Source organism: Rhynchophorus ferrugineus, unplaced genomic scaffold, assembly GCF_030347505.1.
Source record: "Rhynchophorus ferrugineus isolate W39M unplaced genomic scaffold, kcgeb_rfMv2 rfM9, whole genome shotgun sequence".
NCBI classification, from domain to species: domain Eukaryota; kingdom Metazoa; phylum Arthropoda; class Insecta; order Coleoptera; family Curculionidae; genus Rhynchophorus; species Rhynchophorus ferrugineus.
Window position 1 is genome coordinate 15,000,546 of NW_027472588.1, and position 23,553 is coordinate 15,024,098.

The window sequence follows — 23,553 nt, forward strand, 5'->3', positions numbered from 1 at the left end:
TGAGTCGAACACTGAAGACGGTGTATTTATGTTAGACTGAAAGATGTAATAACTATGATATTTAGGCATATGATCGTCATTTGTTTCCGTAAAATAAAAGAGTTTTAAAAGAGGTTTTAATAAGGTAACTTTTAAAGACATTTCATAACTTATGTATATACTATAAAAGTTCACATATAAGTATGATAGTTAAGTGCTGGTTAATTTCCTAATAGAGTATATGTTATCATATAAATACATATTTCCGATTAAAATGCAAATTTCTTTGGTATAATAATTACAGAAATCAATATAATTTTACTTAATTAAACTCCTTATTAATAAAAATTGTTCTACTTATGTACTTGACTGTTTTTCTGTCTAACAGAAAGGGTTTGGTTGTTCAACAAGTTCGCTTAGTTGTATTAGTAACAATTTTAAACACAAACAACAAATAACACAGTAACAAATAACAAATTTCGACGCCATTTATACCAAATATGATATATTTGTCACAAGAACATAATCAAAATTTGTTGGAGATTATATTGAATATGTTCAATTCTTTCTATTACTTTTTTTGCAGTTGGATTGTTAGAAATGTTTTTATATAATCAAAATAATTAAATTATATCTATTTCATTAAAAACGACTTCTTAATTATATTGAATATTAAAAGTTTCAATTATGATTGGCTATTACTAACACTGGTTAATACGTAAGATACCAGATACCACATAAAACCTCAAAATCTATGTGTTATATCGCGTGACAATACGGGCCTGGTTATTCGAAGGGACAAGACGGTTTGTTTATGTTAGAATAATATGAATATGGATAGGTGTTCGTTTATATTAAGATAGGACCGCCACGTTTTTCCGAGTTCACAGATTAGTTTAATTAACTCTTAGATCAGGAAGTGTTAAAGTCGCTAAATTAAGTAACTATACTCATATATGCTAGTTAATTTCTTAATAGAGTATATGTTATTATATAAATAGATATATTTCCCATTAAGATGAAAATTTCTGTGGTATAATACTTACAGACATCAATATAATTTTACTTAATTAAACTCCTTATTAATAAAAATTGTTGTACTTATGTAATTAACTGTATTTCTTTCTAACAGAAAAGGTTTGGTTGTTCAAGAAGTTCGCTTAGTTGTATTAGTAACAGTAAAGGTAAACTTTTGACGCCATTTATGTCAAATATGACATATTTTTCATAAGAACATAATCTAAATTTGTTAGAGATTATATTGAATATGCTTATATCGTCAATTCTTTCTATTACTTTTTAGCAATTGGATTATGATTTATATAAGCAAAATTATTAAATTATAACTATTTTATTAAAAACGACATTTTAATTATATTGAATATTAAAATTTTCATTTATGATTGGCTATAACTAACACTAGTTAATACGTAAGATACCACATACCACATAAAACCTCAAAATCTATGTGTTATATCGCGTGACTCTACGGGTCTGGTTATTCGAAGAGACAAGACGGTTTGTTTATGTTAAACTGATATGAATATGGATAGGTGTTCGTTTATATTAAGATAGGACCGCCACGTTTTTCCGTAAAATAAAAGTGTTTTAAAAATACTCTTTTAAGTCCACGTTTAAACACATCTTTCAATTTGTGTACATTCTATAGAAGTTCATAGGTTAGTTTGATTAACTAGATCATGAAGTGGTAAAGTTGCTAAGTTAGGTGACTATTGTCATAATTTCTACTTAATTTCGTAATAGAGTATATATTATTAAATAAAACAAGATATTTCATCACGAAAACTTGATAAGCTATATAGAAACTTCGCGATAATTGTTTCGCTTGTAATAAATTACAGTGATTGATTTATTCGAATCTAGAACAATAAGAATAATTATGAATTAAAAACAACAGATTATGGGTATTAGGGTTGGCTGATAGCAGGCGCCTAGATCGAATCTTATCGAGTCGAGCGGTTGTTCTTGAACTGATTTACTATCAGAATGTAAATAGCGTTACGTCGGTTGGAAATCCATGAAAGGGGGAGAATATATTAACGAAATACGGTGAGTATGCAAATGAATAGTGTGCGATGAGAACTTTATACTAACCCAATGATCTTTCCAGTCACCGTTGAATAGAGCTGGGGCAAGACTCCTCACGGGATTCATATTAGCACCAGTGTATGGACCCTATAACAATAAAAAATGTTAATACAATTTGTAAAGGCGAGTTTTAATTATTTGTATTTGTTCGATTTTCTTATTCCTTAAACACAAAGACATACCTTTTAAAGAAATTATAAATCGTTCCGAATATCTATGGTACTTAGAATTTTATCTGGAGTTCGATATTTTACACCTTTTAATTTTTTGTCGTTCATGTTTAAAAAAAAAGGAGCTAGGTGGGATTGCCGCTTCTTTTTCATTGTAGATTTTGTGGCCTTTGCAAATACTTAACAACATAGATAATTACCATGAATGACAACATTGCTAATCTTTTAGGGGATGTATTTACCAGACGTGATATATTAACATGTTCAAGGGACGTTAGAACTTCATAAGGGTTCATTTTTGAAGACGCGATGCTGAGTGTCACTACGATTTTCGTATTCAGTTTATTTTACTGTGTTTTGTGCCGCCCAACCTTTTGTTTTGTTTCATGAAATGGTGAGTTTATTCACAGGGTATTCGATTTCCAGACCTCTTTTTAATTCTCTTTTATAATTTATTAAATCTTCATTTATTATTTCCTATTTTTTATTCTTCATTTATTATTCTCTATTTATTATTTTCTTTTCTCTTTATTCTTCTCCATTCATTATTTATTAATTTATCCATTTATCGTTATCTATTTTATTCTAGTTTACTTTATTATTTCTTCGAATCGTCATATATTCCCCATAATTCTTAAATTAAGGTAAATCAAAGAAAATAGGTTTATGGTTACAATTGTAGATATAAATTATAACTATTTTATAAACCAGAAACTAACGGCAAAATGACGAGAGTTACTGATGTGTAGTTATGATCTATAGATAACTTGAAGCATATTTAAACGCCACCTAAAGTGGCTTCTGCTGGCTCTTGGTGACAGAGTATCTAGCGTGTGGTCTTTGGCTTTTCCCCCCTGGAAATGTGGGTCAACAATAGCAACAATGTATTGCTTATTTATTTATTTGAGTTTTTAGCTTAATCCTAGCGAGGCCTACTAATCTTAGTGGATCTTGCGTGTTGGCTCCCTTGATCTCATTGCACGTACATGTCTACGTTGGTATTAGAACATAAGCTGATACGTCGGGTATTACCTTCCCTTCGTACCGTTGTCTGTTTTATAATGACTGTCCATTATTAAATGTTATTAACTACTAGAGATTATTACTTTTTGTTTTATTAAAATTATCAATATTATCCATTATCAGTATTTGTCGATGCATTTATTTATCCATATTATTATTTATCAGTATTATGACCCGCCAGCAAAATTAATTACCCCTATATTTGGCTGTCAGCATTTTAACTGAATTGTCAGTGCCATATATTTCAATATTACCAGGAATTAGAAGTATCTATAGTAATAATTACCAGTACCTATTATAATTCAAGTTCTTCGCGCTTGTCATTGAAAATTGGTTGTTCAAGTACACTTTCATTATGTTTTCAGAACACACGACCACCTAGACATCAAGATTTATTGTTTATCAACATTTATTGTTTAAGTAGTTGTTATATCATTTATTTTGATCTCTGTTTTTATTTATTTAAGATGTGTTTAAAAACAACCCTACAAATATAACTATTAATTACAGCACTCTGTAAAGATAAGTTAAATACCAGTCAAAGCAAGTTCCGTCAATGTTCAGTAACAGATCATACATATATCATAATTTTTGTAATGTATTATAAATTGAATTCTATCTCGAAGTTCAAAATAAAGGTAGTTGATTTGGAAAACATATCAATTTGTTTGAAAAATATCGTTTTTAATAGCTTCTATACCTCCAATCTAAAAATCATAGATATATATTTAACGTTTTTATAGTTATATCGATATTTTTTCAACAAATCTGCAACAGTTTTTAGATTCTTTGATGTACAGGACTTCACACTATTTATACATTCTAGAATTCATAACTAACACACGAAATACATTATTTTGATGTTTTCGTGCCTATTTTCATTGTTTATTAACTTTATACAGACGTCATATGATGGCCGGGGTGTTTTCGTACGAATTTAAAATTTAAAATAGAAAAAAATAACATTTTTTATGAAAATTTTATGTTCTGCAAAATTTATTTATTTTTAACAAATATAGTAAAAAATACGTGTGAAATGAAAATTCTGTGGTATAATAATTATAAAAATCAATATATATTTCAGTTACTTATACACCCATTAATAAAAAATATTGTACTTATGTAGTGAATTGTTTTTCTCTCTAAAAGAAAGTGCTCGGTTTTTCAAGAAGTCCGCTTAGTTCCTAGTAACAGTCGCAGTCAACGCCATTTTGATATCATCTTTCATAAGAACATAATCAAAATTTCACTTTCAGCCAAAAAAACTTGAATTGTTTTAAAACACAGCTGATTTGCTAGATTTAGCCTCAGCTGCGATTTACGACTTCTCTTACATCTTAAAAAATATTTCATAGAAAATTGTTATCACCAAACCAAGAGGAACTGAAACTTATTAAGAAGTACAAATGCATTCAAATAAGAAAACAAGTTAGTCTGCCTGCTTGTTTAATAAATTACAAATTCCTTTTAGATAATTATCTTATCTGAATTACAGGTTTGTGGCGAATACTGATGTTGTTAGGGATTATATTGATTACGGTAAAATGTGTCCATAATAGTGAAAATATTTTTATATACGTTAATATTTTTTGCAGTTGGATTGTTGGAAATATTTTTTTAAATCAAAATGATTAAGTTATAATTCTTATTAATAATTAATTGTATTGAATATCGAAATTTTCAATTAGGATTGGCTGTAACCAACAGCAGGTGATATATAGGATATCACATTCCATTTTTGTTATTATGAGTATTTTTGAACTACTTCAACAATAAATATATGGTTGTCATGGTAAAAAATTATTACTTAATGTGTCCAGTTAGCCGCTTTGGCCTTTTTTCGTCTTTTAAAGATGAAGAATTCATTTTGCTTGACATGGTATTTAAATTTCAGTCAATTAAAGTGATTAGTTAATTAAGATGATTTTACAGATGTTTGTCTTCTTCAATGCCAAATCAAAATCATTCTTTACATACATTTATTTGTGATAGAATAAGATAGATTTCTGTAATAAGATAGATTTCAAAAAATGTACGGAAAATATTTATATTTTTATTCAGAACAAATATAATAAAATATTATTGAAAAATATTGCATATTATATTACACCTGTCACATACTAGTATTTATGAATGTAGGAAAGACAATTTAGATCTATTTAAAAAGAAAAATATTTGTACGTTTAATAAAACATGTTATATATACAAATCTTGTCTCTGAATTATAAATAATAAAGTGTTTACAGTTGTAAGCGTCTCGTAAATTACAATTGTGTGATAACTGTTTATCATCCATTAAACAATAGATTTGTTATTACACATTTGTAAAAGATTATTTTCCAATTTTATTTTATAAGTGAATTGATTAATTAATTAATTGTATACGATAATATTGCTAATAAATACTTACAGCAGCCATAGCCAAAACGGCAATAGTAAAACCAAAACGTATAGAGACGGAATCGTGCTTGTCGTGATTCCTGTAGTCCCATACTCCGCAGCAGACCAAGGCCAGTATCATGGTGATGAGAAATTCAACAAAGAAACCTTGGAATGGCGTTACATCTGGATGCAGAGCTGGCGAGCAAACGCCCAGCGTTTTTACAGTCACATTGTTTACTTGAATCAGCTCATTGCCGAGGAACTTGCTTGGAGTAACAATCTGATGGCAGAAAATTGAGTTGTTCATCATGTCGATTAGGTTAACTAATTTAAACGTACATTCAACAAACCGAAACCGGCCAAGGCACCGACCAGTTGGCCAGCAAAATATATTGGTACTTGAATCAGAGAAATATTTCCTAATGTCAGTGCAGCTACTGTAACAATTGGGTTTATGTGAGATCCAGAAATGTGACCGAAAACCTGTAATATTAAAAAAGATTATAGAATGAAATGCCAGTATTGACGTTTACGCTTTTGTTGTCTTTTAAAACATTTTTCATTTTGGAGTCAGAGTTAGTTTTCTGAAGATTCTAGATCTGCGAATGCTTAAACATTCTTCAATCTCACGCCAAATGCAAACCTTGAAACTTATTTTGAATATCCTTCAGGTATTCATGGTTAGAGACTGAGTTACATTTAGTTAATTGTTTATATTGATAAATAAATATGAATATCTGATTTAATCCACGTCAAAAGTTAATATTTAAAGAACCAGCATTCTGATTCTTTAATGTCTACATTTTTAAAACATGCCTTCAGTTTGATTATCTTAAGGAAATTTGCTGTTTCCCATCCTAATATAAGATTATTTATTTATTGAATGACGTTTTGTAATGTTGTTTATTTATGTTTGTATTAAGTGATAAATTACTATCTAGCATCTCATATATATTAAATATTACAGTGAAATGTAAAAACTTCGACCTAAGTTTGCGACGTTACCATTTACAAATGATCGAGACCTAGAATCAAATGAACTACATTTTTATTATTGTTATTTTATTATATTTTCATTTTTATAGTAGTAGATATATGGTAGGTATATAGATGTAGGTATATAGTATTGTATAGTTGATTTATTGTTATATTAAATTTATTATCATATTATATTTATATTTTATTTGATTTTACACTAAGTATGATATTGTTTCATAAGTAAGCTTTAGAATATTGATGTTTCTCGCTTATTGGTTGTTGTACCTTGAAAATTGAACTACTACTAATATGAACAACGAAATGTTTAATTTGATTTATGAACATAATAAAAAAGCTTTTGTAGTAATGTGAAGAGACATGTGTGGAAATTCTATTCAAGTATAATGTAATGTGTACACAATAATTAATAAATTATATTTGTTATCGTACATATTGTTTCTTTCCCTTTACTGTTAAATGTTATAAAAGGTTCCTCAAATTACATTTATTATATTATAGCAGATGAAAATTGTGCCAATAAATTTCAAGAGAAATACTAGGTAAATTATTAAATATATATATATATATATATATATATATATATATATATATATATATATACAATAATTAAAAGTAAAGGAAAAAAAACAATATGTACGATTAATAAATAATAAATAATTTTTTTAAACAGTTTAAATAATTATTGTGTACACATTACATTCTTCAAATATATATATATATAATTTATAAGAACTGGCAACGTCGCAAACTAAAATTCTTGTTTGCAGGCCGGGAGTTCCTATGCGTAATTTTTTTTTGCATTCCAAAATGCCTTCAACTGTTTTATGATAGTCTGAGCCTAAAATATCTTACCCAGTTACCTATATTCTGTAATTATCTGAATGAAATATTTGGCTATATCAATAGTGCTGAGTCAGAGCTCACTGCATTTCCCGATAGATGGCGCAAATAGCATATAAGTTGTTACAAATGATACCAAACTGACAAGAATTCAACTAAGTCCGATACAATCCATATGCCCGACCTGGTCTGGATCCGGACCCGACCCGAGACTGGTTTGTGCTTCTGAGTATATGAAATAATTACTGAAAAGCATTTTAGATGTGCTAAAATCCAAATCAATTCGAGAGTGGAGATATAAAGGCCCTTAAATGACAGAAAAGACGAATATTTAGTCACGAGGTAATGTCTCAAACAAGTATCACCAGATGACTCACATAAATATTCAATTAATTCAATTAACTGAGCATTATGGTTAAAACAGAAAATTATAGCTCTCCATCTTTCTATTTTCGGAACATTATGATCTTTACCTTAACCAATATACCCGTTCATATTTTCCATCTTCAGGCATCTGAAACTCTATCAAATAAATAGAACTAAAAATTAGCCCGTATTTTAGTTCCTGCGCTATCTCCAACAATAAGAAAATGAATATTGGGTGTTAAATAACCAAAAATACAAGTGGCTACAAATTCTGTAAACAGAGACCGCAGCCAGAATCGTAGGAGACCCACTCTAGTTGAAAAGGAGATACTTCGAAATTAATCGAAATTATGGGAAGTTATTTTCGTTTAAAAATTGAGAAAAACAATGAAAATTGACAGAATAATAATGAAAATACAGATATACGGATGAAACAATGAATATTATATGATCATTGGAAACATCAATGGCGGTGACAGAATCCGCCAATCTGGGCAGTCATATATATTGCGGATAACTAGAGAAATTATCGCAAGCAATTGCGAAAAAACAACCTCAATTGAACGATAGAAAAGGTATTACCCTCCACTATGACAACATCCAACTTATAGTTCAGATATCACATCATCATCATCATCAGACTATTTATAATTACGGTTCTCCTACCAAAAACTACTAAGTTAGATTTCATATTATACAAAAATCAAATAAAATATTTGCATAATTTTATATTGATAAATTTTTTAAGCTGCACTAGATGACTTTTTAAATAAATCATCATTCTTCGGAATTCTATTGATATAATCATTTGTTTACTGTTGTTTGATTCCTTGATTCTTTATAAGTTAGAAAGCAATGTTTCAATGATTGCATAATTGTTATGTAAAAAGATATGTGTTTAAATGATATCACTTACTTGTACTGCTACCATCACAGCTAAGCCGAACGTGAAGGAGATTTGCTCGTGCGGAATGATACCGCCCGAAGCGATTCCCGTGACGCAACCCATGCATCCGAGAAAAACTAGTACTGCGGTACCACCCACTTCACCAGCGAACAAGACCATCCTATCCACCGTCGTCATATTGTCCGTCACTTGAATCCTTTTACCTGTAATTAAATGCGCTGTAGTCAACCTGATCGAAGTTCACTGTGAACTGAATCTACTAGGTAAATACACTGCGAGATTATAGATCGGCTATATATATAAAAAAATACCAGTACTCCAACTCTAATCACATGTATTTATGAATATTCTTAAAACATGAACACATATTTGTGCTTAGATTCATTAAACACTTGAAATGATAATGTCAGTTATCATTTTACCTGGGATTTTTAAAAATAGCTCAGATAAATATATAAGGTTAACAGATTTTCCGATATAGACTTATATATAGGTTACGTAGTATAAATAAATAATAAAAAGACTCATTATAACACCCAGAATTTGTTTAAAATTTATAAAGAAATCGTAAAAATATTGTTTCAAATACAATGGTTTTATGTAGAAGTATATTCAGTCAGTCAGTACGTTTTATTTTGCGTTATTTTTCAGCCTACAAAATAGTATTGTCAAAAACTCTGTGATGTAATGTCGAGAAATAACTTATTGGAAGCTCAACCCTAACATGTTTAATGTAAAGTTGCTATTGATTATTGAACATAAAAATAAGTATTGTTATACAAATACAAACGCAGTAAAATTATTTCGTGATATCACAATGCTAAAACCCAAGTTAAAATCGCCGTTAAAGTGTGAAATATTGTTCTGTGCCTCGTATACACCAGACATTGTTCCTTCTATTCATAACCTGTTCTGACACCTTGTCAATATGAGTTACGTTATTTGACACCATTAAGAGACCATTGAAGGCTTTTGAATATATCAAAAAAGAGTCGGACGGGGTAAGGCCTGGGTGGTACGGTGGATGCATCAAAACTTCCCAGCCATACACTCTCAATCATTGCCGAGTCAGTAAAGATGTGTGTGGTCTAGCATTGTCATGCTGGAAGACAGCTTATAACTTTCTACTAAAAAAATCTGTTGATTTTTTTCCATCGATTACCTCAATGGTATTAATTATTGACAATAAAGAGTCCAATTAAAGGTTTGGATAGGTTTAAATAACATAGCATTATACTTCTTGGTGCCGATGTAAGTTTCGCAACTATTTGTGAGCTTAGAATACCCGGTTTATTAAAAATTTCACTATTAATTCATTTAGAACCCAAGTATCGAGCTTCTTTTAGTTTGCAGCCTTACGTAAATAGTTGAAAATAGTTTTATATGTTAGTTCATGTTTAGTCTTTTAACAGTATTGAGAGATGGAATAACATATATCGTCTACCCAGTGTTGGGAAGTTCATATTTAAACTGTTGTTCACGAAACATGGAGCAGACAAATAAGGGGCAAATAATACATATAACAGTAATACAATAAGTCTTGCAAAAATAATGCCTGAGAGTAACAGGAATAGCAGTACTAGCAAATAAGATGATGGTTTTATTGTTTACGTCAAGAGGAACAATAATCCATCGAGTTATTGAGCTTTCCAAACGATAAAAGTACAAAGATTATTACTCATATATGGTATCCAAACATAACAAATGTGTTCATATATTTTTTTTTGATTATTTATTTATTGCATTGTTGCTAGTCGTTTCCAACTAACCTAGAATTAGTCCTTATGACAACTTAAATCTAGGTATATAACTAGGAGGATCCATCGGCCCTATCTCAGTCTCTGGTGAAATAATGTTTATATATGTCACTGCTGTATTTTTTAATATATGCACCTCACTACACGACACTACACAAGATCAGATCGTTCTGGTGGTGTTGATACAATATAATACAAGTTTGTGCTCATCAGGACATGTAGAAAACCTGTTTTCCTTAGCAGGTTTTATTCTTTCTCCAACAAGAGGCTGTATGTCTCCAGGTATATATAAAAATCTAGTGTTCATAGAAAGAAATTCTTCTTTTGCCGATTAATCGGCTGGGCAGGATTAGGTCTATTCTATTTTACAATTGTGTATTGTCAAAGTGTATATATTTTCCAAATTGTATTTTGAATTTTAAATAAAAATAGTTAAACTACTATTTTTGTATTTCAAATATACGACAAAAAATACACGATTTTGTATTTGTATTTTATTATATTTATACTATATTTCTATGTTAATTAGGCAATATTCTTGAATCTTTAAGATTGACATTTTGAGAACAGAAACGAACAAATTATCATTCTCTATCTATCCTGCATTTCCAAAGTGTAATAATCTTTGAGTGGATAAACAGACGGATTGTTATATTTTAATTTAGAATGTCCTATGGACTTTTACCCTTCAAACAGGCTATAGTACGGCTTCATTGAATAAGTCTTACTAATGATATGCCACATGAAAAATCGAAATTACTTTTGCACCAACCTAATATATTTTTATATACTAATTATATGCCCAAATTAGAACGAATTATAATAGTGACATTCGTAGATGATATAGGTCTTTGTGCAGCGGACAAGGACAGAGAAGCATTCATAATGAAAATTAGCCAAACAGCTAGCCATGAAATCATAGAATGGACTAAAAAAGAGAGAACAAAACTCAATCAACTGAAAACTGCTTTTATTAAATTTACGAATAAAACTAAAGTTTTGAATTTAAATATTACTAACCAAAACCACGAATATAATGTTAAATATCACATCTTGTTAAATGTACAGTATAGTTAAATGTAAGTACTAAAACAAGTATGGGTAAAAAGCATAAAACTATGAGGCTGTTCGAGGTAAATAGTTGTACAGGGTATTGTGTACGGTAGTCTTGGTATCTTGACAAGGGACAAAAATTTTCAAAAAAAGCTTTTGTAATGAATATCTGTCTAGATACGACGTTATACGAAACATACGACGTTCACAGATTGATTAGGATTTATTTAGGTACTTGTGTAAAACTGACTGTGTGAAAGCAGAATAGTACAAAGGGATGCATAAATGACAAAAGAAGAACATTCTCGAATATAAACATTGTGTTGTATAGAAATCGAAAAAAAAAAGTCAATGCCATTTTATGTTAACACGTCGATATTGATGAAATGAACAGGTAATCCAATAAATGCAAGTTAATTTTCTAATATTTTTGATAATTTGGTTTCAGACATTCATGGAAATGAAACACGATTTCGAGAAGAAGAAAATTATTTTGAAATTATTAAATTCAGACGAACTTCAAAGAACGAATTGTTTTAAAATCCTGATTATTCTCCAGTCAATCTCATAGTTTTTAAAACATTCTTTTTTTTTTAACAATATTTCATCCCTAAAGATGACTCGAATACATTAGGTGTTAAACTAGATCATAATATTGGCCTAGGGACATTACTAATTTGTTGATTTGTTGAATTGTCTTTCTGTTACGTAATACTTTATTCATTATAGAACGATAAGACGATCTAATTTTGCTAATTAATTATATTTAAATAGTAGAAATGTCAAACAAACACTAATATAATATATTGTTATCGACTCGATTGTTGGAAATTTTGAAATTAATCATTCGCTTTTCACTCGAATATGTGTAGATGTTAATGTCGACGAAAATAAATAGATTTATGGGTTTATTATTGTGTTCAAGATGACGATATTAAACGCAAATGTGCAAGCACTATGATAATTCACGTGGTAACATATGCAGCCAAAGTAAACTGCAAATAATCTAGTTTTAATACGATTTTTGATTCTTTTTATAGAAAAAAAGATTTTTTTCATCTATATTTTTACGAATATCCTATGTAAAGATATCGATAAGTTATCTATTATATTGCAGTCATGACGAAATAAACAACTGATATTATAAGTGTATTTCTATACGCAATTAAAACTAAACGCAAACAAATACTAACGTATCAATGTTAAGAGGTTTAATAAGATGCAATGTTTTTCTTTATAAAAATGATTTTATAATGGTCGTGTCTCATATTAACAGTTATTATACAGATGTATTATAAACAGTGTAGAGTGTATTTTTTAGTGAAATAATTATAAATTTAACAGAAGTATTGCATTATTTAAACCTTGAGTTTGAAAAAAATATCAATAAAGATGCTGATAATGGTTGAACTATGTAATTTTTAAGTTTTTTAAAGCCTTTCATTGTAATGAAAACTCAAAGCTCATGGCAGTCATTTAACTAGTGACAAATAAAGTAATATAGTGTGTGGATGCTTTATTGGCAATAATTAGTTCACTTTTACTTGTAACATATGACCACATTTGAATTCTGTTAACAACATTTTGTTCGCGTCTGGACAGTGAGAAGTACAGAAGATGGATAGGGGAGGGTAGCCTCCAAATGTGTAATGTAAAAAAAATCTACAGTACAAATAATTTTTATGTAATATAAAGCAAAAATAAATTGTATTCAAATATATATATCAATTAAAAATAATTGAAAAATATTATCAAATATATATTCAAGAAAAGCAGAAGATCTGTAGAACATAAAATGGTTTAGAATGAATTTAAAATTTTCAAGACAATCAGCGCACTACTGTGATTAAAAAACTAGCACAACGTTTAAATTTAATGCATGGCATTACCAAATTAGTTTCTAACTGTTAAAAATTATAAAACCAGATAGAAACTATTTAATACCATAGAAAGTGAATTTTTCTATTTCGATATTTAATAGGAATGAAACAACTCAGCAAAGAAGTTTCATTAAATGTTGAATATATTAGCCCACATATCAATAGATTCTTAAATACAACTGTTATTTCTTAAAACAATTATATCAAGTCATATAAACTGTTTCTAAAATAAACTGATAAAGAAATCTAAAATTCACAAACTATGTTAAAGATTAATTTATGCATTATTTTTTAAATAAAATATATATATATTATATATATATATATATATATATATATATATATATATATATATATATATATATATATATATTAAAATTGAAAATTAGAATTCGAAATGAAAAACTTAGGCCTGTTTTATATTTTATGAAATATTGCAAAGTGATTTGAATATACAAAAATAAACTATGATCCTTGAACTTTTAAGATATGTCATGAAAGCTTCTATTTCTATTCAATTACGGTGAAAGCAACTAAAACTTTTAACAGTTAATGTTCGACAAAGTAACAAAACGGGTTAAAGTATAATTTCCAATTATGTAAATCACTGCGAAGGCTATAGGAATAATAGATAAGAAAACTGACAATTTAATGTATGTATTTTTTAAATTTTACTAAAAGTTTTTTTACTTTAATAAAGCTATAATGTGTAATTATTCAGATAATAATTTAATATAGATTACACTAATAAATAATTAATATTTTAGTCTTAGCTCATATAGCTTTTGCTATAATATCAGAATATAACTTTTAAATTTCATATTAAAATAAATAAAAAATAATATTTACCTTAAAACTAAATAATGCCGAAATAATAACAGATCTTATTGGGACCTGTTCACAATAAAATAAGCAAATTTGTATTTAATTTCAAACTAAAAAATTCAAAGCAAAAGTAGGAACTGATAAATGATAACAATCGACATGTGATTACATAGTTTTAAAAACAACCGTTGACCTCTCAAGAAAAAATATGAATAACCTAACATGTATAAAGCAAGATCGAAAAATAAGAGATAAAACATATTTTAGTTTCAAATTCCAAGAAGACGTTTTTTGTTTACATTTGATTTAGAAATATTCTTGTTGATTTGTTTGTTTTCAGAAAAATGTTTTAATTTTTCATATGATTTGCAGTTTAATCAGCAATGACTATTGGGTTATTATAATCACAGTAAATTATTCGATCTAGATAAAATCTAGATTTACCAGCTAACAAGTCAATTGAAAAGTCCCCGGCCTGACATATAGATGGAGCTACTAGAATTAAATCCATATATTTTTTAGTTAGCCCTAACCATCAAAAGATACGTGTATAAATTTAACAGCTGTGAATTATAACATTTTGAGTGAAGCAACTTTTGTTATTGTGCAAAAAAAGTATAAAAGGGAATTTCGCGTGTTGATAAAATATTGATTTTTGAACGGAAAAAAACACAGTTGAAGCAAAAACTTGGCTTGATACCGAGTTTCCGAACACTGCCGCAGGAAAATCAACCATCAGGGATTGGTATGCTAAGTTTAGAGGTGGTGAAATGAGCACCGAAGATGGTGAACGCAGTGGACGCCCAAAAGCGGTTGTTACCGATAAAAACATTTAAAAAAACCACAAAATGATTTTGAAAACCGTAAATTGAAATTGAATGAAATAGCAGACACTTTAAAGATGTCAACTGAATGTGTACATCATATCATTCAAGAATATTTGGGCATGACAAAGCTCTATGCAAAGTGGTTGCCGCGCGAGCTCATTTTTGACATAAAACAACGACGAGTTGATGATTCGGAGCAGTATTTGGAGATGATCAAGCGTAATAATGGATGAAACATGGCTAGATCATTTCACTTCGAAGTCCAATCGCCAGTCACTTGTGTGGTCTGCACACGATGAACCCGCTCCAAAGCGTGGGAATACGCCACAGTCGGCTGGCAAGGTTATGGCATCTGTGTTTTGGGATGCGCATGGAATAATTTTCATTGGCTACCTTGAAATACGAAGGCTTGAAATTAACAGCGGCTATTACATAGCGTTATTGGAACGTTTGAAGGACGAAATCGCCGAAAAACGGCTGTATTTGAAGAAAAGGAAAGTGCTGCTTCACCAAGACAATGCACCCTGTCACAAGTCAGTGAAAACGATGGCAAAAATTGAGCTTCGGATTGCTTTCTCATCCACCGTATTCTCCAAATCTGGCACCCAACGACTATTTCGTCTTGTCAGATCTCAAAAGAATTCTTCCTGGGAGGAAAATTTCGTCGAATGAAGAGGTGATCCCCGAAACTGAGGCCTATTTTGAAGCAAAGGACAAATCGTACTACAAAAATGGTATCGAAAAGTTGGAGGGTCGCTATAATCAGTTTATCACCCTTAAAGGGAATTATGTTGAATAAAAAAAATTGCCAAGGAAATGTGTTTTAATATGGTAGGCGGGGGACTTTTCAATTGATCTGTTAAAGTTGCCAATTTTCACGACAAATCTAAGACAACTATGATTAGGGCTAAATAGGTTCCTGGAGCTGATGTTTTTCCTAAATTATTGAAAGAACTGCAACGAAAAGCAATCATCATGCTGATGTTGAGTCGACCAAGTACATAGGGTATCAACGGTTATTGAAAATACATTTGAAAGTCCTGTAATACTGCTGGACGTCTCACAAGTATTCGACAGGCGAAATGGGTATGGAATTTGAGAATGAACTATTTGTTTCGAAATAAAATTTAGAATATAGCCTGAAGGGTCATTATCAGCATTCAAAGTTACTTTGGCTAGATTCCTTGATACACTGCCCATATATTAACAGCAAAAGAAATAGGACTTGGAATATTTCGTTAACAAGATTAATAGAATAGAGACAAGGAAATATGGCTTAATAGCTAGCAATCTGTCCATATCAACCTAATGTCTGATACCTTGCCATCCATATCGTATTCAATTGGAGATGTTATGTTGGACAAAAAAATTCTTCGAATAATTATCGGTACTTATAGCTACTGAATTCACGACGAACTGTAAGATGACCTCGATATCAACTGGATCTTCGAAGCGATTTCGTGGTAAAACATGAAATACGGCTAAAACAGAAAACAAAAAAACCTAAACGGAAGAAATCAGAAGATTGAAACGAAATGAAGCTTGGAATCAATTTTATTAGAAAGTAAAATTCCACCATTTCTGACTGGCTTGGATTTAATACAATCTGGAGGTCTTGGTTAATTCTTCTGATCCGAAATAAATTTGTATAATGGCTTTCACTACTCAGTACTGGACTCTAATTATTCAGGTTATAATTATGTCCTAGTTCTTTTTTAAATTAATTACATCTTACATTAGATATGCTTAGTAGAATCTATTATTAGTACTGTTCTGCTGCACTTGCATTAATACACAAGCAAGGCGTGCATCGGATTAATACATCACTATGAATTTCCCAAATTAAAATAGAACTTATCTACTTATACACTAAACAAGTTGGTGTGGTTTGGTTAGCTTCAATCTTTTTATTTCCTGCGTGTTGTCTAGCAGTGATTTAGCAAACTTAATTCATGTTTTGAAGCGAAATCTTGGATCACTTCGTGTATTCATTCGATTTCGAGATCATTGTGCAGTTCTTTGTTGGTTACGTTACGGCAAGTATTGGTAATTAATCGTAGAACTTTGTTTCGGATGCGTTGAATTACTGGTTGGTTTGATGTCTTAGTGCAACTCCACAATTACACCCTATAGGTAGGCTTTATGAGTGACCGATAAAATGTCTTTAATTTTAGTCTCTAGTCTATTTGTAGTTCTTGAAGACTTTACTTGTACTTTTTCTACAGCCTTAGACATAAATACATGTTTTGCCATGATAACTGTAGGTCGACAAATGTTCCAAGTACTGCTTCTTTTATTGTTGGTATATCAATAATATAAAGCAGATACAGGAGTGGCCCCAAGGCACTACCCTGTCGATATATTCCCAGTGAATACATAGAATATTTGTAATCAGGTAAATATATATCAGACCACCTCTTTATTAAATTCTGGACGAGGGATACCTTGTTGTTTTACTTTATATTCTTCCAAATTTTTTTTACAACCCCAGATTTGAAGATGTCGAAAGAAACAGAGCCGTTGCCAAGGACAGAGCTGTAAAAATACTTAATAACGTTTGCTAACTTTAAAAAATGTATTTTATATTAATTTAATTAATTTATATTAATTACTGTGAAAATAGAATTATAGAATAAACATGAGAATCCAGTAACATGTAGAGAATAGAAATAAAAATATAAACTTAAAAGAACATCGATTCATGAATAACTGGTATATTATCTCATAATAATTACATAAAAAATATGCATATTACACCATCGTATAGCATACAATTATAGTTGACATTAATTGCGCCAGCTATCCCGCCTGTAAAATAACATGTTAATTATTTTAAGACTGCTGGTTTTTGTACACAATCAAAAACATTTTTTCCATTCTTTCGTAGAGTTAAGAAAATATTATCCAAATAAGACAACCGCGAGTCTTGAGGTTAATTATTATTATTTATAATATAGTATAACGATAAACGTAAATGGCCAGCCAACAAACAGAACCTTTTATGTAACGAGATAAAAATAACAACATATTTATAAATTAGTTTCGATACCAAAGACGATATGTATTACGTAAAAAAAGAATGTTATTTCGGACAACTTAAGGTTATCGCGAGTATAACAAAGGTTATTATTAATGGCGATAATAGGTTAGTTCATATAAGTAATTTTTGGTACAGATACCCGCATATATAAATTCAAATATCCAGGAAAAAAAATTGTTGAATGAATTCTACTAGAAATAGTAGTCGTTAGGTGGTATTGGGCAATATATCATCATGGTTACTGTAAAGCAATCCTGTAACTTGAATGTAAATAGTACAAACATTTAATTTAAACACAATAAACGTATAAATTCTATTAAATTCATAATATTAGGGAGAATCTAAAAAGTAGAAAAGAGAAAAACTTTTAGATAAGAATGGACAATGTTATATAAAAAAATGTTAACAAAAAAATTTAACGGACTTCAAAAAATATATAAGGAGCTCACTAAAAATTTAAAAATAATTAAACTTAGATTTTTAACACAAAAAACTTTTGCACTGAACGACTTCCGATTTTCCGTCATATCAGCTCAGCAATAACATTACACACAACTATCTGATTATTTTAGATAAGAAATATGTGAAAACTATGTACGCGCCCTTGAAATTTAAGCGTTTCCATCGATTTCGCCCCCTTCCCCCAATTCCGGATTTGGTTTCAATCGGACCATCTCGGAAGTACACTCTTTCGAATAAAAAAAGAATTTTGGAAATCGGCCCACAATTCAGGGAGAAATCGGCGAACATATTTTTAAATATATCTAGCCTAACATAGTACCTCCTCCTTTTTCGATGTCGACTAAAAAGGAAGTACAACGTAGTAACTTATTAAAACCTCAAAACTTATCGGTTACTAATTTTAGTTTGATGTGTTAACAATTGTTATGAATAAATTAACGTTTGTTCTAAGACAGTTGATTAGTTAACGACAAAACTTTACTAAGAAGTTTCATTTGTTTCTCATAATGGAACGATAAAATCAGTGTGACATGACAACTAACTAACAATATTATCATATTTGTGTGATTGGTGATTATATAAACAATCATACAACTCGATATTGGGGAGATGAGTACATTCATTTTGGTATAGTATTAAAGAAGCATCAGCTCTCTCTCTCTCCCTCCAATCGTTTATTTATTGTCTCTACATATTACAATAGATATAGAGCTCAATTTGCATTCTATTTGAAGATGATATTGCATAAACTGGCAAAGTAAATCGAGTAAAGAAGAAATAACGATAACTTCACATTAAAATAATATAATATTACACTATTATCTATTTCTGACCATATAGATAATACTTATCGGTCACTAATTTTATTTTGATCTGTTAACAATTGTTATGAATAAAATAACCTGTTGTTCTTGGACAATTGATTAGTTAACGATAAATGTTTACTAACAAGTTTCATTTCTTTCTTACAATGGAATAATAAAATCAGTGTGACGTGATAACTACAGTAATATTATCATATTTGTGTAATTGGTAATTATTTAAACAATCATATAATTCGATATTGGAGCATGTAGCCTCATTTTGCTGTAGTGATAATGAATCATCAGTTCTCTCTCTAATCGTTTATTTATAAGTTCCACTTTCTATTTTAGTCCCTGCTTCGTCCCTACATTTTACAATAGATATAAAGCCCAATTTACATGCTATTTGAAGTTGATATTGCATAAACTGGCAAAGTAAATCGAGTAAAGAAAAAATAACGATAACTTCGCATTAAAATAATATAATATTACACTATTATCTATTTCTGACCATATAGATAATACTTGTCGGTCATTAATTGTATTTTGATCTGTTAACAATTGTTTTGAATAAAATAACCGTTGTTCTAGGACAATTGATTAGTTAACGATAAATGTTTACTAACAAGTTTCATTTCTGTCTCACAATGGAACAATAAAATCAATGTGACGTGATAACTACAGTAACATTATCATATTTGTGTAATTAGTAATTATTTAAACAATCATATAATTCGATATTGGAGCATGTAGACTCATTTTGCTGTAGTGATAATGAATCATCAGTTCTGTCTCTAATCGTTTATTTATAAGTTCCACTCTCTGTTTTAGTTCCTACTTCGTCCCTACATTTTACAATAGATATAAAGCTCAATTAACATGCTATTTGAAGTTGATATTATATAAACTAGCAAAGTAAATCGAGCAAAGAAAAATTAACAGTCACTTAAACTTAAAATAACATAATATTACACAACACTTATCTATTTCTGGCAATATAAATAATACTGCGATACTGATTCAAAAAAAGTCAAAACATAGCCAATATATTATATTCGAAAAAATATCTGATATCATTATAATCAAAACATTGATTAGATTCATTGAAATTGCCAATCCTGTTCAGAACTGATACTGATAAATATTGGTACACTCTAAAGTCCAACAATTAATTTGGTGTTTCTATTTGTTGATTTATTTATGATTAGTTGCAGTCAAAAAATAATTTCGTATCTAAATGTATTCGTTATTTATTTACAGTTAACAAATGTATTCTAAAAAATATATTATTTTTCAATTATTTGGAAAGTCCAATAAAATTGTTTGTATATATTATTTTATTTTTTAATACATTTTGTTATAAAGAATTCTGAAACGGAAGTATAGGATGATAGGCACTTTGTCTCATTTTGATTATGTACATTTATAATGATTTTTGTATATATAAAAATGTATTTATTATACGAGACATGTAATATAATCGAGCAACATTCTCTTTTCATAAATAGAATCGATATTACATAACCATGTTTCTTATATGTATTTTAACACTTTAACAAAGATAAAAGCTAAATATAGCATATATACGAATTAAATTAAATTTTAACGAAAAATACTCTGATAATGTTAATTTTGATCAGGTCAAAAATAATGTGCTTTTATTTTCCATACTTCAGATCTGATATTTTACCAATTGTGCTCACTTGGACAAAGTTATATCTAATATTTAACAATAAGTGAAAATATCACTGCCACTAAACTACAGGTAATATTAATAGGCGTTTGTTAGAATATGAATATTTATTTTGCATTAATAGTTCTATAGGCGCATAACTGTCCTTGCTGTTTAAAAAACAGACTCAATTTCAGATCACATTAACTAATTATATATAATTTTTCCACAAATCAATTTAACATGTTCAACATTTTAACATTTTAACTATGTAGGAGTCAAGACTGGCACATAGATAGTAACATGGATAAATCATTGTTAATATGCCCATATAATTACAGAGTGTCCTTCCAAAGTTACGAGTCAAAAGTTCATATTATTTCAATTATGTGATTTCTCAATAAAGGCTAGTTGATTTGTTGTTTAATATTCAGTTACTAATGCAAGTCAACAGAGCAGTTACAAAGTTTAAATCAGAGTTTATCAGAACGAGTCAAAATGTGTAATTGAAAGAAATTAATCAGTATTGGTTAAGACCTCAACTTTAAGCAAAAAAAATATCTTTAGCACTGAAGCATATTTTTTTGATGATGAATAGGCATAATTGCGGAATATGAAATAATATTATCTACTAGGCGACGAACTAGGTGGCAATATATTCACAACAACATACTATTTGGTATGAATTTTTGACCAATATATGGTTGGTTCTGGTGTTATGCTGTGGACATACTGATTGAACGAAATATATGGTGTGGAAAATGATGTGGTTATCTATTGCCAAGGTGATTGGCCACCCCAACCAAGATTTGATTATACTAAACTTCTCTTTGGGCCATGTTCTGATGCTAGAAATCATTAAAGAGCAAGTGAAAGTGAGACCAGTGTTGAAAGAAGTGGTGACCACTGGTTTGCCGTTATTACCGAGGACTCAAGAGATGACGTTGATCTCATTATTTAGTTGAAGCCAGCAGTTTCTCTGATTTAATCTGAATTAAAAAGTCATCAGCTGTCAGCTGATGTCATCATAACAACAGCTGGACAGAGACTTATTGAGAGACCTGTTAATTAATTTCAGAAGTAGAAAATGTTACACAATTGCTCAAATAAATTTAAATCAAGAAACATGGTTTATGCTTGTAACGAAATGGTACTAAATCAGTCTGAATACAAGAATTTTAACACTTTTTAAACGAACCTTACGATATTACTAAAGTTTATATTAATATGATCACTAAGGTCTATTATATAGATGCTATGCTAACTGAAAATATAATTTTTTTTCTTTTAAACTAGATTTTATTTTAGTTGAGAATACAGAAACGATATGTAATACGACTTTTTATATCGCCTTAGTTTTTGATAAATAATATAGCACTTTGTTTTTAATTATATTATTGCTTTTCTAAAAAAATGTGGCATTTTCCTTGATACATGGAATGAGCACAAATAAACATGATAAAAATCCAGCCTTTTAAAAGTATCCTGTGTGACAATCAGAGAATGAAAATTAATGGACAAAGATCATCATAAGCCCCCAAGAAGCCAAAATTTCCTCTAGGTGATGTAATAAAGATATTTATGTGTTAAGAGAGGAAATTGATTATACTTTGATGATGATGGGAAAATAAAAAGAGGTTGGTTAGGAAATTCTAAAATGCATTTCACTGTATGCATACCTAGTACTCCCTGACCCTCAGTTGTCGCAACTTCTATAGAATTATTCCAATATCATTCTGCTGATTTTAAAGGAATATTCTCTAAAAACTACTTCATAGGTTTTAAACTTGAAACTATAAAAATTGTTGCCTTATGGCATTATAAGTCTGTCTAAAATACAACTAAATATTTTCAATAATAATGTAGCACACTAGTTAAAATAAATAGATTCTCACTCTAAAGTGTCAGAGCTAATCGGAATAAGAATATGGAGCCTATAGAGCTAACGGTGAGATCTGATGTCATCCATGATGGTACCTGGATGGTACTCATATCATGATACCAAGACCACCTTTTATACTACTCTGTACTTGCACTTAATAAACAAAGGAAAGGGCCTATCTATCAGCAGGAAACTTAAATATCTCTAAGGAAATGCTACTTTTTTAAAACTTTCTAGTCCGAATATTAAATTATTTTGAACAATATTTTAAATTAAAATCTAATAGAAGAATGAAATGCATATTTGTGAATATCAATATTTTTTTTCATTATTAAAATAAATGCTAACAGGTCAATTGCAAACTCCCCGGCCTGACACATAGATGGCGCTACTAGAATTAAATCTATATGTCTTTTAGTTAGCCCTAACCCTCAAAAGATGCGTGTATAATCTTGACACCTGTCGGATTATTAGCTTGGGAATTATAGCATTTTGATTGAAGCAACTTTTGTTATTGTGAGAAAAAATGGACAAAAAGGAATTTCGCGTGTTGGTAAAGTATTGCTTTTTGAAGGGA

At 29.5% G+C, this 23,553-nt stretch overlaps 1 protein-coding gene across 3 annotated transcripts in view; it reads right to left on the reverse strand.

Annotated features, from left to right (window-relative positions):
• The window catches only part of LOC143202080 (aquaporin AQPAe.a), a 51,564-nt gene that overhangs the window by 3,657 nt on the left and 24,354 nt on the right, over nt 1–23,553 (reverse strand). For all 3 annotated transcript variants that reach the window (XM_076413354.1, XM_076413353.1, XM_076413355.1), the window contains 4 exons: nt 8,785–8,978; nt 6,003–6,146; nt 5,692–5,943; nt 2,095–2,175 (listed from right to left, as the gene is read on the reverse strand). In XM_076413354.1, the coding sequence (XP_076269469.1) occupies nt 2,095–2,175; nt 5,692–5,943; nt 6,003–6,146; nt 8,785–8,978 (671 nt within the window). The remainder of the gene's footprint in view (nt 1–2,094; nt 2,176–5,691; nt 5,944–6,002; nt 6,147–8,784; nt 8,979–23,553) is intronic.